The sequence below is a fragment of the Emys orbicularis genome, chromosome 4 (assembly GCF_028017835.1).
Source record: "Emys orbicularis isolate rEmyOrb1 chromosome 4, rEmyOrb1.hap1, whole genome shotgun sequence".
Taxonomy (NCBI): domain Eukaryota; kingdom Metazoa; phylum Chordata; order Testudines; family Emydidae; genus Emys; species Emys orbicularis.
Window position 1 is genome coordinate 95783667 of NC_088686.1, and position 24887 is coordinate 95808553.

At 39.8% G+C, this 24887-nt stretch overlaps 1 protein-coding gene across 1 annotated transcript in view; it reads left to right on the plus strand.

Annotated features, from left to right (window-relative positions):
* HIPK3 (homeodomain interacting protein kinase 3) overlaps positions 1-24887 on the plus strand; it is a 144524-nt gene that overhangs the window by 13732 nt on the left and 105905 nt on the right. The window contains exon 2 of the mRNA XM_065402374.1: positions 20047-21148. Coding sequence (XP_065258446.1) covers positions 20049-21148 — 1100 coding nt within the window. The 5' untranslated portion in view covers positions 20047-20048. The remainder of the gene's footprint in view (positions 1-20046; positions 21149-24887) is intronic.

A 24887-nucleotide genomic window follows, 5' to 3' on the forward strand; every position in this document is an offset into this window, starting at 1 on the left:
GAAATCAGATGTCATTAAGAAGTTAATAATTAGTGTTGTAAAACTTGGAACAGTCCATGCTTTTCAAGGTTGTCACAAAGACTGCCAAGTTTGCAGTGCTTACAAACTTTCTAAGCCTTTTGGAAGACTGCAAAAATAATTGTAATAAACTTTGGGATCCTCTGAGCTTCCCTAAACAACAAGTACAGAAGCTAACAATATAATGTATTTCATTTCATAGTGTAAAAAGTTCGAGAGTTGCATGTAAAATTCTACAGAAACTTCAAACTTGGTGTAAGGTTGAGAGACCTGTGTACTATTCTACCTCCTGTTTCTCTCTTTTTGTTAATTTGTAAACCTGGAGAGAATTCCTCTTGTGCTCCTGAACAGAATATATGTGAATATGTGACTCTTCCAGTTGATTTGTTCCCAAACAGTCTACATGTTCAGTGTATGGTCAAAACTCATTGCCTTCCTGTGATTTGACTATTTGTTTAGTAGAATGACCAGTCCAACCCTTTCCTCTAGGTTTGGCTGCTCAGCCGGCACCTCTCTGCTTTATACCCAAAATCCTTCTGTCAGGGAGACCCAGTTCTGAAGCCTGCTTTCTTTTGTTTTATTTCCTTCAGTTAGAGGCCCTCCCTCCAGACTTATTGTTTCTGGCAGGTGTTGTGGGACAGGGTAAATGTTAGCTCCTGTTTCCAGGAGAGATCATTAACTCTTTTTTGCCTTGCTCCAGTGTGGACTTGTCCTATCCTATTACATTTGAACCTGAAGATGAACTGTGGAGATTAATTCAGTTTGTGCATGCCAGTGCCACAAGAGATGATCTGTGTGCTGGAATATAGGTATGATTCTCTTCCTTTAGCAGGGGAGGAAGACTATACAAATGTGAAAGAGCAGAGGTGAATGAGGCATACAGACAGAAGGAAGAATAATAAAAACAGGAGGGAAGGGGCAAACAGACTGAGAAGAGAAGCAGTTCTGTTGGCTTAGTGACAGTTAATGAGAACTGTTGGGTTTGAGAGTGATGTGGAAGAAGCAAAATCAGCTTCTCTAGTAACCTGAAACTTTGGGTGGCTGATGAGGGTATCTGAGCAAGGGAAGGGGTTCCAAAAAAGGGTGGATGCTAGTTTAAATAACTGTGAGGGAAGAGAGACACGTGCAAAGGCTCAGTGAAACTCATCTAAAAAGAGGATAAAAAATGGACACTAACTCCGTGTAGGAGGAAGTGTATTCTAGTGTTTAGAGAAGAAACAAAGAAGTCATTGCTCCTGTTAGTAGTCTCAGCAAGAAGGTCTACATGAATCCTGAGTCCTGCAACAGGCTGATGTGGGCATTGTACGCAATTCTACTAACAGTGTAGACATTTCCTTTCTTCCCCTTAACCTGTCTTGTCCACAGGTGCATAGATATGGCCTTTTGGTCAGAATCTGAACCAAATTCTTTTTTACCATACTCTGACTGTCTAGGTTATGGTTCAAGATTTCAAGTAGTGCTACTGTTTTCAAAGCAGTTTTCTCCCAGCCTTGTGTTTTGGCTGACATTACTTTTCCTTGATAAAATAGATTTGAACGACAAAGGCTGTGGTTGAGTTATTGCTGGGTGCTTAATGGCTCCCACGTTAGTCTAGAGTTTCTCAGTATGAATTGATTTAAATCGCCAAGTGGAAAGCCTTGATTTAAATAATCAATTTTAATCAACTTTTCCATTTGTAATTCACTTCTTTTTTTAAAGAAAGCTGTATTCTCAATGGTTGAGAACCATTAAAACATACTGATTTACAACTAAACAGAGCCTTTACATTAGATATGGTACATCTTTTTGTTACCTAGGAGGGTACCCTATCGCTATATACATTTATTTAAGCAATTATATAGTTTAGTATTTTCAGATACATATTAATTGTACATTTTTAGTAAGTTAGAAAATAGTGAATGATATATTTCTTATTTATACTATTGTGCCATATTTATAAAGGTTGACCTCCAAATTTAGATGTTTTTCCTCTGATTTTTTTCTATCTTTAGAAAAGCAACCTTTAACTCTAAAGTTTTTGATAGAGGCTAATGAATTCAGCATATTTATTTTTTTACTTAAATGTTCTAAGAGATTTTAATAAGTTTAGGCCTTAATATATATATTATATTAAATTCAGATTCCATTTTAAATAAATTTATTTTTAAAAAGAAAAACATAATTTAACAATAAAAATCCAATTTTTATTCACCCTGCTGTTGCTGCAATATCACTTTCTAATCTGCTGCTTTGTGGAGCAGTTTGGGGACTCTTGGATATGATTGGTTAGTTTGTGTTTGTACAGTGTTTTGAAAATGGAAGGCACTATGTAAGTACTAAGTTTTATAATGAAATAATTACTTTGATACGTTTGTAAGGAAGGTGCTGAATAAATGTTATGACGGAAACTAGTAATGAAAACTAAAATCTGTTCTATACCGACACCCTAAAGGTGACTTGCAGAAGAAACACAGGTTTATGCTGCATGCCTGTATTTATTTATATATAATATATATATAAAATATATAAAAATATATATTTTGCTTTCTGATGTATAAAGAAAGCCTAACATTTTTAAGCCCCCCCCCCCCTTTTTTTTTCCTGCTTGACTTTTATCCTAGGGACAGGACTTAACATTCTTGAGGATTTTCAGGTTAAAAAAAACTTGCAACTTTCAGACTTTCTTTATACATTACAAAGAAAGGGGGGAAAAGAGTAGAACAAATAATTTTTCTCTTTCCTTCACAAGGCACCTTTCAATTTCTAGTTTATAAGCGTGGTTGAATAGTTGCATTTATGAAAAATCTCAATTCTTTCTATAATGCTCTTATATTTTTTTATTTAAAAGATTATGGTATTTAACCTTTTTTTAAATTTATGAAGATAAATTTTCTCCACTTTATAATTAATTAACCTCATGGTCATGCTACCTATTTAAGTCAGCCTTTATTGTATAAAATATTTTTTGGAAAAATTAGTTGTATTTATAACACAGTTTTGTGACTGATATTTTATACTGATTGCATTACACATTCCAGCAACTACACCTGTACCCCGATATAACACGAATTCGGATATAACGCGGTAAAGCAGTGCTCCGAGGGGGCGGGGCTGCGCACTCCGGTGGATCAAAGCAAGTTCGATATAACGCGGTTTCACCTATAACGCGGTAAGATTTTTTGGCTTCCAAGGACAGCGTTATATCGAGGTAGAGGTGTATAACAAAAAATCCAGTACTTATTTACTGTTCAAACTTTGAAATATTTTTCTAAATTATATGAATCTATTTAACAGTGAGCCGTGCTGATATGTTTAGTCAGTATATTCTCTAGATTCTGTGTTACAGTACAGCTGGAAAGTTGAACAGACCTTGGAATTCAAAATGAAATACTCTTGCATGCATATGAGGGTGACAACTAAACCTAATGAAAGAAGTCAAGTTAGTAAATTTTATACTGAGTTTTTTAAAATATGCACATTTGCATACAGGGGATACTGAGAATTTTAGTAACTATTAATGGATTGATGAAAGGAGTCTACAAAGGCCACCACTCAAGCCCCACTCATAGGAACGGCCATACTGGGTCAGACCAAAAGTCCATCTAGCCCAGTATCCAGTCTTCCAAGAGTGGCCAATGCCAGGTGCCCTAGAGGGAATGAACAGGTAATCATCAAGTGATCCATTCCCTGTCACTCATTGCCAGCTTCTGGCAAACAGACTAGGGAGACCATCACTCCTGCAAACATTTATGCCTGTGTTTGGACTAGGGCCAAAGCTATATTTAAAGTCTTATGGTTTAGCATAATTTCACCAGTAAATCTACTTTCTGGAACAGTTCCTCTACTTTTATTATTTAAACAATTTTGGAACATGTTGTAGCATCTGCAGAACCCTACAGCAACCCTGAGTTGCTACTAAAATCCAGTACACTGTTACTTGGACTGCTGAAAAAGACACTTATCTCAACAGCTTTCTAGTTGATATAGGCTGAAAAGAACAGAGCTTCACTTGAGGAATAACGTAGAGTACATATAGCCAACATTTGCTGAAGTACTGTCTTCCTTGGATGCAGATTTGAGACACAGGTTTCTTCCGATTGATTTTGATCTATGTGACTAATTACAATAGACACTTGCAAAAGAGAATACAGGGAACTTCAGTGCTTTTACCATGGAGGGTGGTAGTGTTGTCATTTTTTAATTCCCTGTCTGCTTAATATTTTATCGCAACTGTCCTCTGGATGGGTGGATGGATTAATGTATTTGCGGAAGGAAAGTCATCCTATTAATAATTTTGGGTTCTCAAAATTGAAACCTCCAGCAAACCCTTGCATTGGGTGACTTAATCTGCTACTCTTTCATGTTAATCAAGAAAAGACGCTACGGGTGAAGGATACCATCTCCATGCCTTTGGGAGGAGGGTTTACAAGGGTGCCTTCACACTAGTACTTTCGCTCCTAGCAATCTGGGAGTCTGGCCACAGATGATGACTTAGACCCAGGGCATTGCCGTCGGGAATCCCTCTTCCTACTGGCATGTCTTTTCGGTAAATAGAGCATTAGAGGCATGGTGTTTGAGGAGATGTATGAAGTCATTTTAGTGTCTCAAAAGGAGACCTTCAGACTTCGTTTGGGTGGGAGAAGCTTGTGTTTTGGTGCAAAAAGGTTTGTGTGGATTTTTTTAGATATATCATGCACAGAAACTGCTTAACTACCACCTTCACTCTTCTAAGACATTCTAAAACATGACATTTTCTTAATGGACAGTTAGCTATTTCAGTCTCTCATGAATGCATCAAAAGTATATCAGATTATCTGCAATCCCTTATAACATGCTTTGTGTACGGCTTGATGCATTAAACATTTTTTTTAAAAATCCCCACAGATATCGTACGACAAAAAGTATTGAAAATGCTTTTTGAGCCAGTTTGAGAGATCAAGTTTTGTACGTCTCGATTTTTTTTCTAGAGGCACTGTTTTGAGTCCACAGAGTGGTGAACTTCAGGCTGTAATGACTGGTCCATCTTGCACTATTGTCTACAAGGTTAAGATGATGCTAGACATGTTTTGAAGGGCTGGCTTCTCCAACTGAGCTGTTTGACACTAGACTGAAAGGGAAGTGGAAAGAGTGAGTTTGTGTCCCCTTGATACTCCTGGGTTGGTTTCCTGTTGCAGTTTATAGCAGCTCATGTTGCTCAGAATTGTGCTGGGTGCCAGTGGACCATAGGAACCAGTGTGACTGTAGAGATTTGACAAGCGTTTGGGGTTCCCTAGAAACATTGCCTGTGTTGGGATGCAGTATGTGTGTATGTGTGTAGCTATGGCAGCTATAGACTATTCAAAGATTCCACTGTGTTAGGGGAATCCTCCACTGTCTGGATCTTTGCCCTAATATACCAGAAAATGTTGGCCTTCATTTCTTCCAAAGTTGGCAATAAACTTGCATCGTAGTAAGCTAATTGCCATGCCATTGTTTTTTCTCCCCCACCAGCATGCCTATGTTGACAAATTGCTTTTCCACGGGCTTGATGTGACAAGGTTTATAGGTCTTTATCTGGAGTGTATTAGAGCCCTTAGATTGTCCTCCTCCCTCCTTCCCCGCTCTCTTTCACTTCAACCCAATGCAGTAGTTTCTGCTATTAATCAGTGAACCTGGTCTAAATGACTGTCTGTCTTTGTCTCTCACTGTTACAGTTTGACAGGTCTGTAGCTTGAAGGTCATGTCCAGGCTCATCCCATTTGGGGCACAGCAGCTTGGGTGGCTAGTCAGGACTGTTTCTATCCAGGAGATTAGCAAAGCAGCTTCATGGTTATATCTGTATATGTTTATAAAGAATTATTACTTAGATTAGTAATCCAAGCAAGAATCCAGGTTTAATATCAGTATTACAGAACATATTCCACCTTGAGGGATGCTCAAATTCTTCCAACACCAAACACCTTTTAGATGTATCTAAGGGCAGAGCAGGAATGTGGGTGGTGGGCGCATGTTGAGAAGTGGGATAGTAGCGAAATGGAGCTGAGTTATATGAGAGAGCATGGAGAAATGAAGTTTGAAGTGGGGATGCAGTGAAGACCTACACTGAGAAGCAGAGCAGAGAGGAGCTCTGTCCTTATGAACTTGAGGTGGTTCACCAAAGATCTCTGCTGGTGCGATGAACTGGAATGGAGTACTACTTCAACTTGAGGCTTCCCCCAGCCTATACATGTATACCTTCAACATTCCCTCCCATCCACTGCTCATTCCTGCTCAGGTCCCCAGGGTTACTGTACATGGCTGCTCATCCTGTCCGCTTTGACTCCCTGTGGTGTTGCTGGGGCTTGGGCAGCTGTGGTGTTGGTGGGTGGGGTTACTGTGGGTGTGGAGGACAGGGACAGAAAGTGGGGATGTATGGGGGCAGGGATCCATCCATGCCCCTCCCCCCTACAGCTCTGGAAGAAGTATTCATCCTCTTCCCATGTAGTCCGCAGGTTGTTCACCAGTGGTAAAAGGAGTCTGGTGACAAGGGGAGAGGAGATGCATCAGTGGAGTCTAAAGTCTTCATAGGCATCTGTGGCTCCTAGTTTCTCCATGCGGGAAAGTCTTTCAAGCACTGGTGCTTTATGCTGAGGCACTTTGCTACTGCCTGAGTTTGCCAAGGAGCCAAGGCAGCAGTGCTATTGGAGCCCTTCATGTACTGATTTGTCAGTGCAAAGAGACAGCGATCCCTTTCTACACCAGCTTTGTCTCATTCCCTGCCTAGGGCCCCCACATCCTTCAGACTCCCTCTCCTATCACAGTATGGCTCAACAAGCTATGTGCAGAGCACACCTGGTGAGCTAGCAAGACTAAGGGCTTGTCTACCCTGGCAATTAACAGCGCTGCAACTTTCTCACTCGGGTGTGAAAAAACACCCCCCTGAGCGCAGCAAGTTGCAGCGCTGTAAAGCACCAGTGTAAACAGTGCCCCAGCGCTGGGAGCTGCGCCCCTTGTCGAGGTGGATTTTTTAGAGAGCTGGGAGAGCTCTCTCCCAGCGCTGCGCCGCGACCACACAAGGCATGTTAAAGCGCTGCCAGTGTAGACTAGCCCATAGAGTGTTGAATCTGTGAGCAAATCTTAGTGAAACTCAGGTTATCCTGAATCAGGAGGACAATATTTGTGCTTAATTTCGAAACTTCAAAGTGGCTGGTGTGACAGACTGTCAATGTCCTGCAATACCTTGAATGAACTTTATTGAATTGTTGTACCCTATTGAAGTAGGATTAATATCTTTGTGGTACGTTGTATCAAATGCAAAGTGTACATGTTATTGTGACATTATTTGTACCTTCTTTAGTAGAAAAGAGGTATGCTAATGTACTTCCTCTGCTATCATCCCTTTGAAGCCACCCCACTGGAGAGGCAAGCATATACTAGTTCAAATTGGATTTTCCAGGGACCAAAAGACAGAGTTTTTTTTGATAAATAATCTGGCTTCAAACTAGCTGATGGCTTTTTTCCTGATCCAGCAAATGGACAGGACCTCTGGTACATGGAGGACCCCAATCCTTGTTCTGAGCTGGAGTGGTGATGAACTTGTGACTGCAAAGGAATCCCCTTCAGTGGGGCATTGAAGGACTGCTCCTGCCAGAATCTGTGTTAGAGTTGGGATTAATTCTGGTAAGCTTATTAACATGCGTGTAAGTTTTTATTGTTTTTAATAAGCTCCTCCCGCTTCCAGGAGCCGTGCAGAACAATGGCATGCGCAGAGCGGGGCAAGACCCTGTTCCCCGGTGGGAGCTTAAGGGCCGGATTAAAACAACAGAAGAGCCAGATGTGGCCCCTAGGCCGTAGTTTGTCCACCCCTGACCTAGGCCTTGAATCAGCAAAGTATTTAAGCATGTGCATAGTCCTGTTTGCTCAAGAACCTTGATGAATCAGTTTTATGGTAGTGACAGTGTTCTGTCTTCTGAGTATTTTCACAGTATGCTGTTGTGTTAGTTCCCTTGCTCAACACCACAAGGTTGGGCAAGGAAGGTTTCCTACAAGTGAAGAAAGTTTCATAGCCATGGTACACTTAAAACCTGTTGTGAAAGGACTGAATGGCTTATATAAAATAAAGAATTTGCGTATTTTTATTAATATTTTACACTTCCTAAGTAATATATTGGATCACAAAGAGAATTTGATCTGTTTCACAATTTCAAGTTTTTGTATTGTGATAGGATTACAGTATTGTACCAAGCCATAACTTTCCAATATTTAAATTAAGGTAGTTTAATTTTTACATGAATATATGGTCATTTTAATAGAATCCAACAATCAAATTATAACTTTGTCTTATGTACAGTTATAGTTGAAAAGAAGCAAATCTCTGCTTTTCACATTTATTTTTTCGTTTTGAGACTTTCAGTAGAACTTCTGTGTGATTAGTATAACAACTGTAAACATTTTTTTAATGGAATTTAAAGGTTAAAAAAATAAAACGATAGTAAAAATAGAAATTCAGAAGGTGCCATGGTCATATTAAAGGTATACACTTCTGATCTCTAATACAGTGTTACATTGTAGGAGAGCCTCCTTTCAAATAAATGAAGTGAGGTGGTAGGCTAACTCTTTTGAAGGAGAGCGATTGGGTTTTTTTGGTTATTAACTGTTGGTCCAAAGTAGATAAATGTGTAGGGGTTTAAAAGGATTGTTTAAATTTCTGTTCCAAATATTTGTATCTTTACTCACCTCATTGTGTATTAGAAACAGTTGCTACGTGAGCCTGTAAAACAAATGCACTGGACTAAAGGCTGTTACTACCTTGCTTTTGATAGTGTTGTATTACATTCTTTTGTCCTGTATGAACTTTCGTTTGTATATCTATGCTTTCTACTGGTAAAGGCATAGGTTTTGAATGAACAGATTTTATTTAATGTACCTGTTGAAATAAATTACAGAAAAGGGATGTTTTCCTGTTTGCCAGTGGTAATATAAAGGTCAGCAATTACAAATTGAATCTGTAGATTTAATAGGGGCAGCAATTTGCATACTCAGAACCTGAAAAAACTGGGTGGTTATGTGTGGCATGTTTGGAGAGCACTTAAGAAAAATTGTCTCAAAATACCAACTTCAGCTTTGTCAAATATGGCAGGGGTGCTAAAAACATAAATTAGAGACCTGGAGATGATTTCTTGTTGCAGCTGTGTACTAGATAACAAGTAAGATATTACTGTCCCTTTTTAAGAACTAAGTATATTGTCAAGAGTGAAACTTCCTGATGCACTGAAAATTCTGTATACAATTTTTAATATCTGAAAGTTGTATTCCACTGTAATAATTATTAAAATAAGCATTTTCTTACAGTAAACACATGATGCTTTTTATAAATCAAAACATAACTTTAGAGTTGCTGTCAAGTTTATAATTCATAAAATAAAACATTGCTATTTCTCATTTCTACTGGCTTCAGAAATGGAGTATGTATACAGTCAGAATGAATGATACAAATAATACTTCTGAACAAAAATGAGGAAGTTAGTTGAACAGAAATTAAAGGGTACAGTGCCAAAAGTGAAACCCCTGCAAGCTGCATGAAAACTTTTAAAAGACACCATAATAGAAGCTCAATTTAAATGTATATCCCAAATTAAAAAACATAGAAGACCAAAAAACTGCCACCGTGGCTAAACAATAAAGTAAAGTAAGCAGTTAGAGGCAAAAAGACATCCTTTAAAAAGTGGAAGTTAAATCCTAGTGAGGAAAATAGAAATGAGCATAAACTCTGGCAAGTTAAATGTCAAAATATAATTAGGAAGGACAAAAAAGAATTTGAAGAACAGCTAGCCAAAGACTCAAAGTAGCAAAAACAATTTTTTTAAAGTATATCAGAAGCAGGAATCTGCCAAACAAACCAGTGGGGCCATTGGATGATGGAGATGCTAAAGGAGCACTCAAAGAGGACAAGGCTATTGCAGAGAAACTAAATGAATTATTTGCATCGGTCTTCACAGCTGAGGATGTGAGGGAGATTCCCAAACCTGAGCCATTCTTTTTGGGTGACAAATCTGAGGCACTGTCCCAGATTGAGGTGTCGGTAGAGGAGGTTTTGAACACATTGATAAATTAAACAGTAACAAGTCACCAGGACCAGATGGTATTCACCCAAGAGTTCTAAAGGAACTCAAATGTGAAATTGCAGAACTACTAACTGTGGTATGTAACCTATCATTTAAATCCACTTCTGTTCCAGATGACTGGAGGATTGCTAATGTGATGCCAATTTTTTAAAAAGGTTCCAGTGGCGATCCCAGCAATTATAGGCCAGAAAGCCTAACTTCAGTACTAGTCAAATTGGTTGAAACTATAGCAAAGAACAGAATTATCAGACACATAGATGAACATGATTTATTGGGGAAGAGTCAACTTGGTTTTTGTAAAGGGAAATTATGTCTCACCAGTCCACTAGAATTCTTTGAGGGGGTCAACAAGCACATGGACAACAGTGATCCAGTGGCTATAGTGTACTTAAGTTTTCAGAAAGCCTTTGGCAAGGTCCCTCACCAAAGGCTCTTTAGCAAAATAAGCTGTCATGGGATAAGAGGGTAGGTCCTCTCATGGATCAGCATCTGGTTAAAAGATAGGACACAAAGGGTAGGAATAAATGGTCAGTTTTCAGAATGGAGAGAGGTAAATAGTGGTGTCCACCAAGGGTCTGTACTGGGACGTGTACTGTTCAACATATTCATAAATGATCTGGAACAAGGGGTAAAGAGCGAGGTGGCAAAATTTGCAGACAATACAAAACTACTTAAGATAGTTAAGTCCAAAGCAGACTGAAGAGTTACAAAGGGATCTCACAAAACTGTGTGGGCAACAAAATGGCAGATGAAATTCAATGTTGATAAATGTAAAGTAATACACATTGGAAAACATAATCACAACTCTACGTATAAAATGATGGAATCCAAATTAGCTATTACCACTCAAGAAAGAGATCTTGGAGTCATTGTGGATAGTTCTCTGAAATCATCTGCTCAATGTGCAGCGGCAGTCAAAAAAGCCAACAGAATGTTGGGAATCATTAGGAAAGGGATAGATAACAGAAAATCTCATATTTTCTCTATATAAATCCATGGTAGCCCACATCTTGAATACTGCATGCAGATGTGCTCGCCACACCTCAAAAAAGATATATTGGAAAAGGTTCAGAAAAGGGCAAGAAAAATGATTAGGGGTATGGAACGGCTTCTGTATGAGGAGAGATTAATAAGATTGGGACTTTTCATCTTGGAAAAGAGACGGCCAAGGGGGGGATATGATAGAGGTCTATAAAATCATGACTGGTGTGGAGAAAGTAAATAAGGAAGTGTTATTTACTCCTTCTCATAACACAAGAACTAGGAGTCACCAAATGAAATTAATAGGCAGCAGGTTTAAAACAAAAGGAAGTATTTCTTCACACAACGCATAATCAACCTGTGGAACTCCTTGCCAGAGGATGTTGTGAAGGCCAAGACCATAACAGGGTTCAAAAAAGAACTAAATTTCATGGAGGATAGGTCCATCAATGGCTATTAGCCTGGAGGGGCAGGGATGCAAAACCATGCTCTGAAGTGTCCCTAGCCTCTGTTTGCCAGATGCTGGTAATGGGCGACGGGATGGATCACTTGATGATGTTCATTACCTCTTAACCAGTTGGCATTGGCCACTGTCGGAAGACAGTATATAGTAACTCCCCACGTAACGTCCTCTCTCTTAACATTGTTTCGATCTTGCGTCCCTGCTCAATTACAGAACATGCTCCATTTAAAGTTGTGCAATGCTTTGCTATAACGTCGTTTGGCTGCCTGCTTTGTCCACAGCTGGCAGCCCCCCATCATCTCCCCCGCCCCCCCAGTGCCTCTCACCTGCCGGCAGACCCCGCAGATCAGCGCCTTCCCCCTCCTCCCCCGCCTCCTGCCCACGGCAATCAGCTGGCTTGTGGCATTCAGGAGGGAGGGGGGAGGGGAGAGGGGAGAGGAGGGAGGGCTCGATGCGCAGGCTCCCCCCCTCCTTCCTCCTGAATGTTGCAAACCAGCTGATTGCCGCGGGCAGGAGGCAGGGGAGGGAGGGGGAAGCCTGTGCGCTGAGTCCTCGCTCTTCCCCCTTCCCTCCTGCCCCCTGAACATCGCAAGCCAGCTGATTGCTGCGGGCAGGAGGGAGGGGGGAGAAGCGAGGACGCGGCGTGTGGAGTAAAGGGGGACGAGGTGGGAGAAGAAGAGGCAGGTTAAGGGTGGGGGTTTGAGGGAAGGGGTGGCGTGGGTGGGCCGAGGGTTGAGCCCCCTGCCCCTGGGGCTTGCAGAGTAGGGGAAGCTGCTGCTGCACAACGTGCTTCTCCTAGCCTACAGCACCTTCAGCCTCCTTGCCTGCCTCAATGTCTCCAGTGCCAGTGGGCTGTGCCTGTGTGGAGTAAGGCGAAGGCACCTCCCAACTATAGTACTGTACTGTATGGCAAAAAAAAAATTTCCCTGGATCCTAGCCCCCCCATTTACATTCATTCTTATGGGGAAATTGGATTCGCTTAACATCATTTCACTTAGTCACATTTTTCAGGAACATAACTACAACGTTAAGTGAGGAGTTACTGTACAGGGCTGGATGGACCATTGGTCTGAACCAGTATGGCCATTCTTATGAACTTTCAGTATACTACTTCAGAAGAATGAGTTACTCTTGTTTTACCTTGATAGATATGTATTGCTGTCCGTTGTATCCAATGATGGTATCACAACATCTTGTGTGTTCTCTTGTGGCTGTAAAAACCAATCTGTGAGGAGCAAGGTTGTGAACAGATCTCATGTAGCGATGTGTAGGCTCTCACTGAAGACTTGGCATTATGCTCTGCCCTTTTATCAATCAGTTTTTCCTGCCTGTCTTTCAATAAAGGTTGTTAACTCTCTGAAGCAGTGCTGTCCACTCAGGTCTGTCTTTTGCTCTGTTTTAGAAATTATCAATATTTATGCCTCATGAGTTAAGATTTGGCTTCTGGGTGTCTTTGAAGCATTTACATTGCCTGCCCTTCCTGCGCTTTCTGAGTTTCAGTGCACCATTGAGGACTTCTTTCGGGAGTCTATAATCATCCATTCTGATGAAGTGACCTGTCCATCAAAGCTGAGCTTTGATAATCATTGCCTTGATGCTGGTTGTATTTTCTCTTTCAAGGATATTAACATTTAACACTTTGTCTTGCTAGTGGACCTTCAGAACAGAGCAAAGACAGTACAAGTACAAGTTGTTGATATGTCTAAGGTAAACTGTCCATGTTTCACACTCATGTAAAAGGGATTCTCTCACTACTGCATTGTATATCACTTTTGTTGACAGTTTGATAGCATGCTGGTTGAGTATCCTATGGCAAAGTCTTCCAAAAGCCTGGCTTGCCTTTCATATTCTGTTTGATATTTCTTGATCCAGGCAACCATCACTTCAAATGGTACTGCCAAGGTGGTAAAGTTACTGATGTTCTTTAGTTTCATTGATGGGGCTGTATGGATGAGGACTTCAGTTTTTTTCAGACTAATGGTGAGTCCAACTGTTTAGTTGCCTCTCAGAACCTGTGAAGGATAATCTGAAGGTCACTTTGACCAAGTAAAGCATAATAATTTGCAAAAGGGGCATCACGTATGAGTTCCTCAAGGGCTTTTACCTTTGCAGTAAGATAGACATGATCTCTGCCAACAGATTATTATGCCTGCCAGAATTATTCTGTCTCCTGTAGGCTTTTTGCCTTACACTTCTTTTTTCTACACACTGCAGTCAGTTTTGAATCCTGCTACTAATATTTACCTTCTTTCTAATCCAAATTTTAATTCTTCACAAGCAGGACTGAGCATAAGGGACAAAAATTGTTAATGCAAACTGCCCTTGCAATCGATCATATCCAGGTCAATTTGTGTTAATAATTAGGAAGCTGTTGTTTATCCTGGAGGTGAGAAAATGGAGACATGGTCCTTGTCTGATGTAGGAAATAGTGGTATGTTGCCAAAGCAATAAAGGAGTGGAAGAAAGCAATTTTTGCTCTCTCATGACTTCTTGTCACTATAGTCATGAGTTTAGGAATAGGAACACTAATAATCCAGGATTTTTAGTATTAAAATTAGAACTAAATTAGAATCTTCTTTCTCCCTTGATTAGTAGCCATAGTGTGATCGTATAGTGTGTATAACTCCTGATTAAAAAAGAAACAATCACTTCAGGGATCCCAGACTATGGGGATTTATTTTACTATAAAATGAGCTTTTTGGAGTAAAGAAGGCACATAGACAATACTTCTACAATTATATACTGAGCACAGTCTTCTCAGAGGGGGAAGATATTTTGTCAGACTTCTTGGAGGCCCTCCCCCATCATGTGAAGTAAAGTGAGAGATGTGACTAAATATTAGGGCTGTTGCATGATTAAACAATAATAGAATACCATTTATGTAAATATTTTTGGATGTTTTCTATATTTTCAAATATATTGTTTTCAATTATAACACAAAATACAAAGTGTACAGTGCTCACTTCATATTTATTTTTGATTACAAATATTTGCACTGTAAAAAACAAAAGAAATAGTATATTTCAATTCACCTAATACAAGTACTGTAGTGCAATCTCTTTATCATGAAATTTGAACTTACCAATGTAAAATTATGTACAAAAAAAACCTGCATTCAAAAATAAAAAAAATGTAAAACTTTAGAGTCTACAAGTCCACTCAATCCTATTTCTTGTTCAGCCAATTGCTAAGACGAACAAATTTGTTTACATTTGCAGGAGATAATGCTGCCCGCTTCTTATTTACAATGTCACCTGAAAGTGAGAACAGGTGTTCTCATGGCACTGTTGTAGCCAGCGTTGCAAGATATTTATGTGCCAGATGTGCTAAAAATTCATATGTCCCTTCATGCTTCAAACACCATTCTAGAGGACATGCATCCATGCTGATGACGGGTTCTGCTCGATAACAATCCAAAGCAGTGCAGCCTGACCAATGTTCATTTTCATCATCTGAGTCAGATGCCACCAACAGAAGGTTGTTTTTCTTTTTTGGTGGTTCAGGTTCTGTAGTTTCCGCATTGGAGTGTTGCTCTTTTAAGGCTTGTCCCTCTCAGATTTTCGAAGGCAGTTCAGATTTTTAAACCTTGGGTTGAGTGCTGTAGCTATGTTTAGAAATCTCACATTGGTACCTTCTTTGCGTTTTGTCAAATCTGCAGCGAAAGTGTTCTTAAAATGAACATGTGCTGAGTCATCATCTGAGACTACGATAACATGAAATATACGGCAGAATGCGGGTAAAATACTGAGCAGGAGACATACAGTTCTCCCCCAAGAAGTTCAGTCACAAATTTAATTAACACATTATTTTTTAATGAGTGTCATCAGCATGGAAGCATGTCCTCTGGAATGGTGGCTGAAGCATGAAGGGGCATAGGAATGTTTATCATATCTGGCACATAAATACCTTGCAATGTCGGCTACAAAGGTCCCATGCGAACACCTCTTCTCGCTTTCAGGTGACATTGTAAATAAGAAATGGGCAGCATTATCTCCTGTAAATGTAAACAAACTTGTTTGTCTTAGTGATTGGCTGAATGAGAAGTAGGACTGAGTGGGCTTGTTTGTAGGCTCTAAAATTTTGCATTTTGTTTCGTTTTTGAGTGCAGCTATGTACCCCTTTCAGGAGGCTGATTTGTCTTGCATACCCCAAGTTTCACCTCACTTACCTACTAGCTTAGAAAATCAGACATAAAAATACAAAAGTGTCACAGTACACTATTGCTGAAAAATTACTTATTTTTCTCATTTTTACTATATACCGGTAATTATAAAATAAATCGCGACACCGAGGTTGAGAAAAACTGATGCATTATAAACAAGTCACTGTCTGTATGAAATTGTAGTTTGTATTGAGTTTGCTAGTGCATTTCATGTAGCCTGTTGTAAACCTAGGCAAATATCTAGATAAATTGATGTTCCCCCCTGGAAGACCTCAGACTCCTGAAAGGGTACAGTAGTCTGGAACGGTTGAGAACCACTGTTGTACAGCACCAAACACACTACTGACATATACAGTAATAAATTAATTTGTAAGCTCTTTGGGGACAGAGGTTGTCTCTTAATACGTGTTTCAATACAGTGCTTAGGCAAAATGGAGTCCTGATCCTGAATGGGGCCTCTCGGCAGGTCTGTAATACAAAAACAATGATGGTTTTAGTCTGATATGCTAACACTGGTAGAAATTCATGTTTTATTTGATCATAGGATTCTGACATATCAATACACAAATTCTGAACTTACAGTCTAGTTGAGAACCTGGTTGAGAACCACTGCTGTACAAGATAAAATATATACAGTCTGTGCCCTGATGAGTTTGAACAGTGCAAACCTGGAGTGGATGAGATGCTGGAAAACCCTAAAAAGGGAGTGACTAGGAGTTCTGGTTGACTCACTATTGGTAAGTATCATTGAAGTGAGTCTTTAGGAGGGAATTGAATGGAGATGCTGGTGGCTTGATTGACTATATTTGGGACAGGATGGATTGATTTAAATTATCGGTTTTAATCATGATTTAAATCAGCAAGCAGGAAGCATTGATTCAAATAATCAATTTTAATTTTGTTTTGCATTTGTACTTTTTAGGTAGTTTCCTAAAGAGAGGTTGATTTCTCATTGGTTGGTAACCATTGTTACACTGAATCTGTTGTTTCCCTTTGCTACCTAGGAGGATACACTATATCTGTTAACATTTGTTTAAGCAATTATATTGCTTAATTTACATTGATTCAGATTCTTAATTTTTACATTTTTTATTGTTAGCAAATAGTGAATGATGCTTTTTTTTATTTACTAGATTAATTTTTACTTGTGATTTGTATCCAGCACTGTTTCCAGGGAAATTAGAATTCAGTTAAAAATGTACAAAACTAGCATTTCAGTTTTTTTATTAGTTAAATAAAATTACCTTAAATGTGCCAGACATATAAGGAAAAAAGTTTATCAAAACAAGTTTTGCATTTAAAACAGATTGATTATACAAAAGTAGTATCCTCTGTAGTTAGTGAGTTGAATTGATTATTTCAGATTACCATGTTCAAGATTTTAGAAATAGTAGATTTCATCGTTTCACACTTAGTTTTTGTTCACAAATTGGAAAACAAAAATAAGCTTTCCTGTTTTTTTCAACTTCTAATCAGTTTCTCAACTTTGAATGAACTAATCATTGAACTGAATTAGTTGAATAAACTCAAATGAAGGAAATAGTCCCTCTGCACCTGCATAAAAAGTTACTGTTGTGTAAAGCTGGTTTAGCACTTCAGCAAATTCTGCTTCTGTGTGCTTAGACCTTGACTTCCATCAGTTCAGTGGCTTGACTTTCTTTATAACTTTGGCAGCAAATGTGTACTGCTTAATATTTAATTTAATTTAAATAATTTAATAATTTATGGTAAGTTTAAACCTTAACAGATAGGTAGTCATACTTTAAAATGTAATTTTAAATAGGTTTATTTTTAAAAGACACAGAATTTAAATTTAAAAAATGTTATTTAAAACCCCACATTTATTTGTATCCACCCTGATTGAGGAAGGCATGTTATAAACAAGGAGGTTGCTGTGGAAGAAACAGATGAATGAGGCGTTGAGGCTGGTATTCTTTACAGAGGAGAGGGGATGGTGTTCCAGGATGTAATAAGAGATGAAGCTAGAGATATGGACTAGGATGGTATTATTTAGGGCAGGGGCGGGCAAACTTTTTGGCCTGAGGGCCACATCGGGTTTTGGAAATTATATGGGGGGCTGGTTAGGGGAGGCTGTGCCTCCCCAAACAGCCAGGCTGGCCCGGCCCTGCCTCCTATCTGACCACCCCCCCACTTCTCGCCCCCTGATGGCCCGCCCCGGGATCCCTCCCCCAACCACCGCCCCCCGCACCCTGTCCCTTGACAGCCCCCAGAACCCCCACCCCTGACTGCCCCCAGCTGCCCCACTGCCCCATCCAACCCCTCGTCTCATTCCTGACTTCCCCCCCAGTACCCCTGCCCCATCCAACCACCCCTTCTCCCTGTCCCCTGACTGCCCCTCACCCCCCAGTCCAACCCCCCCTCTCCTTACTGACTGCCCCCCAGGACCCCTGCCCCATCCAACCACCCCTTCTCCCTGTCCCCTGTCTGCCCCTCACCCCCCAGTCCAACCCCCCCTCTCCTTACTGACTGCCCCCCTGGGACTCCTGCCCCCATATAACCCCTGTTCCCCGCTCACTGACCACCACCCCGAACTCCCCTGCCCTCTGTCCAACCCCCCTACTCCCATACCACGCTGCCTGGAGCACCGGTGGCTGGCGGCGCTACTGCCGCGCCGCCCAGCTGGAGCCAGCCACGCCGCCACCACCCAGCACAGAGCACTAGGTCAGGCCGGGCTCTGCAGCTGCGCTGCCCCAGGAGCTCACAGCCCCGCCACCCAGAGCATTGCGCGGGCGGCGCAGTGAGCTGACGCTGCGGGGGAGGGGGAACAGCAGGGGCGGGGCTGGGGGCTAGCCTCCCGGGCCAGGAGCTCAGGGGCCAGGCAGGAGGGTCCCGCTGGCTGGATGTGGCCCACGGGACGTAGTTTGCCCACCTCTGATTTAGGGCAGATTTAACTTGAGGCAGCGTATATGTAAATCAGAACTTTTTTTCGTTGTACAGTAGCTTTGTGTCTGTTTAAAGCTACCTCCCATGGAATTTCTTGGGAATGTTGGGTTATAAAGTACATTTAAATGTTTTACGTGCTGCTGTAGTTTTAGGGTACACCTAAATAGATAGTACTGTAAGATGAATTATATTTTATCTACACAACAAATATCTGGGATTTTCTGTTTGCTATACAATCAAATTTTTGTGTACAGTTCAGAAGTACAGTAAGCATCTACATTTTGTAATAGGATTAGATGGTACATTTATAAATTATACTTTGTTTTTGGAATATTTAATTTGTGTGTGTGTGTATATATGTGTATGTGTGTATGTGTATGTGTATATGTATATATATTTATATATATATATAAAAATAGAGAGAGTGAGTATATTGCAAGTCCTGGACACAAAGCCCATGTCTCACTTACTAGACACATCAAAAAAAAGATACCGTTTACAGCGAGTTGCGCAGGTCTTCATTATAGAATTCACCTCTTGTGTGCTCTGATAGGACTGATGTTAGCTGATGCTCATCCCTCTTTCATATATGTATTCATCATAGTGAAATGGTAGCAATGTTGACGTTTTAAATTAACCAGTTTGAGTTAATACTTCAGGATATTAGGATATGCTCACACCCAGAGCTATTGTTGCAAGCTATCTGTGGTCTGAGGCAGACATCACTGCATCAGGTTGTTCTCTGCTCATAACTTGAAGATTATCTTCACAGCGATGAGAGCTAGAAGGTTCCTTTAACTAAAGCTTAGATTCTGTAGTGCAAGATTAGCTTCCCCTTCCCAAAAAAGGATGGTGTTATTGAGCTGCTGTAAACCATCCCAGTGCCACCCTGTACAATCAGTCCAAAATGTACAGTTGCCACAACTCTAAACTCCTGAAATGTTAATGGTAGAAGTGTATGCATTACACACATTGGCGGAGAATGGAGGCAGTGTGAAACCAGGCTAAACCTTAATGGCTCTGCCATCCCATATACTGGTGAACAGGGCTGAGCCTCATGGGACAGGAGCTGCTGCTTCAGGGTGTATGTGAGGCAGGCTCACTCTCCAACCTTGCTCCACACTGGGTTGGGATTAGGGTTGCAGTGCCAAGGCAGAGCATGCTGCCACATGTGGTCAGTGTGCCTTCAGAGGGGTGAGGAGGAGAGGATGCTGGCCTATGATGAATTTGGACTCTGTGTGGGTTGCCAAAATAGACAAAATGGAGTTGGTGGGTCGCTTTGGTTTTAAAAAAAAATTGGGAACCACTGACTTGGGTAATTTAAGTATCAAACCATTTAACGGCAAACTGAAGTGGTTAATTTGAGTGTTCTAATTTCTCAGGGGAAGAAATTGCTACAAACTTTAAATTGTGGTTTGTTCTTTTTTCCCCCCCTACCCCCCAACTTCCTTCTTCAGGTATGGCCTCACAAGTCTTGGTCTATCCACCATATGTTTATCAAACCCAGTCAAGTGCCTTTTGTAGTGTGAAGAAACTCAAAGTAGAGCCAAGCAGTTGTGTGTACCACGAAAGAATCTACCCACGGATCTATGTGAATGGTAAAAACTTTGGAATTGCTCATTCTCCCAACAGGGTTAGTACTTATTTTCAGACTAAGAACCCATTTGACAGACCTCGAGGACAGAACTTTTTGTTGCAGACAAGTGCTGTTGCTTTAAAAAATACTGTAGGTGCTACAAATGTATTAGCAGCGCAGGCGCAACAACCTCAAGTTGAGGCATCTCAGACAGGTACACAGGGAACCAGGTTAGATTTACTGGATGGATCCCAGCGATGTGGATTGAAGCGTAAGAGTGAAGAGTTGAATAATCAAAGTAGCACAATGCAGATTGTTGATGAACTGTCTATATTACCTGCAATGTTGCAAGCAAATATGGGAAACCCGGTGACGGTTGTGACAACTACTGCAACTTCAAAACAGAGTGGTACCAGTGGAGATGGAGATTATCAGTTAGTACAACATGAGGTGTTGTGCTCTGTGAAAAATACTTATGAGGTCCTGGATTTCCTTGGGCGAGGGACCTTTGGACAAGTAGTAAAATGTTGGACAAGAGGGACAAATGAGATTGTCGCAATCAAAATTTTGAAGAATCATCCTTCTTATTCACGCCAAGGACAAATAGAAGTGAGCATATTAGCAAGACTAAGTACTGAAAATGCGGATGAGTTTAATTTTGTGAGAGCTTATGAATGCTTTCAGCATCGTAACCATACTTGCTTGGTGTTTGAGATGTTGGAACAGAATTTATATGACTTTCTGAAGCAAAACAAATTCAGCCCTCTACAACTAAAAGTAATACGGCCTATTCTGCAACAGGTGGCCACTGCACTGAAAAAACTAAAAAGTCTTGGTTTAATCCATGCTGACCTCAAACCGGAGAACATTATGTTGGTGGATCCTGTCCGGCAGCCATACCGGGTTAAAGTAATAGACTTTGGGTCTGCCAGCCACGTGTCAAAGACTGTTTGTTCAACCTATTTACAGTCTCGGTATTACAGGTAGGTGCTTATTCTATTTTTTTGCTTTGTTTTTTCTTTTTAATGAATGTTAAAATTCTCCTCCATGAAAAATAATGCCAAAGTGTTTTGAAACTACAACTTTTTCAGACAGTAAATAGTAATTTGATTAAAATTGACCATGTAATCATTTCATTAATTCTAAAATAAAATAGTTGATCATGATTTTAGATATAATTTGCTGACTTTAAGAGTATTTACTGCACTGGCAGTAGGTTTGTTTTTTACATTACAGTGAGTTCCCTACAGAATTATGTTTTGAATGTTGCATTCTCTCCTAATGCAACATGCAAATATCTCTGATTTGTCAAGCAGAGACTTTCTAAAAGAGAACTTTTTTTTTTTTTTTAACTTCATGGTGTATATTTTTTGTTAGATTGAAAACCATTAAAACAAAAGTCTATGTATCAATTACACGTAACTTCCTGTGCAGAGTGCCTTTTTCCTAATATTTTTCCTAATATACAAATTTCTCTCTTTAAGCAGCTGGAAATAATGTGGCATTTGTAGTGGTATCTTCTATAGAAGAGATATAGATACCCTTTCTTTATATTTTCTCTACCATATATGTACACTTATGCTAGATGCTATGTGCCCTCAACTCCAATCAGTTTCAGTGAACTTCAAGGACTGGTGAAGTGAATCCTGTACATACGGCTCGTAGAGGTCCCAGAGCCTGGCCTCCAGCCTGAACCTGAACATCTACACTGCTATTTTATAGCCCTACAATCCTGCGAACCCGAGTCAATTGACATAGGCCAGCCGCAGGTGTTTTATCGACGCACAGACATACCCAAAATCTTCTCAGTGAGGATCCTACAACAAAGAGAGGCTCATGCACAGCTGCTGTTCTCCTTTAGCAGTTCCACTTCCGCCTCCCAGTTCCCCCGTTGCTTAATCTCTGACCCCAGTTAAGCACTAAAAAAAACCAACAACAAATGTCTGCACACACACCTTCAATGGGAAGCAGTTAAGAGTTGCTACACACACAATGTGCCTGACACAAACTCATAAAAGAGAGGAAATGAAAAATTAAGTGACCTAAGCATGCACTTTATTGTTCCCCAATTCAATCCATGGCAGCCTTCAGGATTGGAAGAGGGTAAAGGTACCAGTCACTTGGTACCTGCCAGGAGTGCCAGTCCCCAGGTAGCATGCCTGGGGCTCAAGCTCTTAACATTTAGATGTCTAGCATAGCTAACAGCACAATTCAATAGGTATTGTCTGATCCTTCAAGGTGTTGAATAGCTCCCTACTTAGAGATTTTATTAGCTCTGATGTTGGCTAGAATATTATATTTTGGCTATTGATGTATTATTTTTTGTGCTTTGAAAAGTGATGGATCCAGACTGGATGACCCTACTGAAACTTGTATAGATATACTACTAATTCATTTTTCTGCTTCTGATTCAGATTGTACATCAGGCACTGACAGTTGTATAGCATTATTGTGTTGGCGCAATTATTCTGCTCCCTATTAAACATTTTAGTCTTGTATTTATTTTCTTTGTGGTTACATCAACCAATTGACAGTCAGTGTTTTTATAATTTTCGTGTACCCATTGAAATTTACTCGCTGTGTTCTCACCATAGCGAGAATGTGGACTATGGAAAGTTCTTATCAGAATAGCATTTTTTTCTAGCTTTCTTTAAATATGAAAAAAATACAGCATGTAAAACAAGGAAAGGTAAGACTGTCATAAATATTTATTTTCATGGCATAGAATTTGGACACATTCATCAAGTGGAGCAGATCTGTACATTGGAACACCAACATGTAACCTGTTACCCAAGTTATAATTTAGGTATTAGTTCTGTTGTATAGCACTGTACCTTGTATGTATAGTGCTTGTTGAATACATGCATTTAAAAAGTATTTCTATGTAGGAAAAAAGTAATATCTCTAAATTAAGAGTGCTCAAATTTTGTAGGTATATGATTTTTGTGTGCCTACAGTGTCAGGTCGCTTTAAGAATTTCTCACAGAGAGAAGGAGTTAGCCTCATATCAAAGGATTATGATGGCCAGATGCATGTAGGTGCACATGCTAAGAAAGTAGAAGATTATATTATTTACTTCCCAGAGTTTTATAATCTTGTAAAGCTATGTTTTAAAACTATGTTTTCACAATAAACAGTGCCTCTTGCCATCCAGGCCAAGATTTGCATCTTTAATAAATAAATGAATAGTGTGGCCTTCTCTAAATGTTAGATGCTTTTATTTTCTCCATCAAATTTATAGCACTGTTAAATTTACATAGAAAAACATAATATATTCAATTTTAATAGAGATGTAATTGGATTTGATAGAGATTAGCTCTCTTTTTATGAGGTTCTATTTAATGAAATGTCCATCAAGAGTAATTTGAAAATAGAGATTTTGTTTAATAGTTTAATCCCTCTTCTCTCCTCACATTCTCATTTGCTGTGTTTACTGTGATCATGTTGATTATACATTGGTGCAAAGCCTTTGTCACTTGCTCACTTGCTAATCCTTTCATTTGCTGTCATGAGTTGTATGTTTAATTCTCACTGGGGAGAATTTTATCGTACAGCTGCCCAACAGGGCAAGCAGGGTAAGAGAGATTCTGGATTCAACCCAGATACTTCTCTCACAAACATATTTTACCAAGAAAATAACTGTACAAATATTAGTGTAGTGAGAATGTTTTTTTTAAGTATATTTTGAACTATAGATGCAGTTTGTACTGTAATAGCTTTATGATATAAATGTAGGAACAGACTTGCCCCAATTTCTCAGCAAAGCACATACAATCTTGATGTATAGTTATTTTTGAAAATAGGACTTAAGATCCCAAGTCACTTAGACATTGGTGAAAACTTTGCCCATATACTATTTTTAAAGTTGTATGCTTTTGGAATTATTATTAATAATGATAATAAGAATACAGGTTATTACCACAACACCAATTCATCCAAACCCCTTTATTAAATCTAAAGTCTGAATGGTATTTGTATAATTGTTCTTAACATATCCAAAAGCTTATCCAATAAGCAGTTTTTACACGCATACAGTAACAAACATTTATAAGCCTTAGATTAGAATGTTCACAAAAGAATCATTCCCAGGGATAATCCCCTCACCCTGGCTAGCTCCAGTATAGTCAGGTAGGATCTGATAAATACCCCCTCAAGAGCTTGGTTCTTTTATACAATGCAACAAATAAATGATGTCATATTGACACTTATCCTAGCTAAAAGATTGACTGTTTTGGACAGTTTGGAGTTGACCCCCTCCTTAAGCCTGGAGTAGACAAGATTTTTACAAGCTTAGCATCCTTCCCAAAACTTTGGTTGTTAGATGCCACATTTCTCCTAGTTTTTGAGCATATTATTTTCAAGGCCTTGTTACATTTTGCTAACCACCTACATATTATATAAGCTACAAAGCATATATTTTCTTAGCCAAGCTAAACTAGTTAATTCTTTATATACCTTTTTAATCCTACATGTGTGCTTTACTGATGAAAGTGGGGCTAATCTGTTTCTACATTTTGCCCATGTACTAGGATCTGTGCCTGCTTGAATTCTTTAGTTTGCTTGCTCAGCCTTTTAGAAGTAACAGTGCAACCAATGTAGGGATTTATGCTGCTGCTTTGAGTGGTTGCAGACACATATTCCACTCACTTATGTGTGTTCCCAGCACACCAAAGACTTAAAACTTTGCCTAGTGGCCCTCTTAGGAGTGGTGCCCTTAGCCCC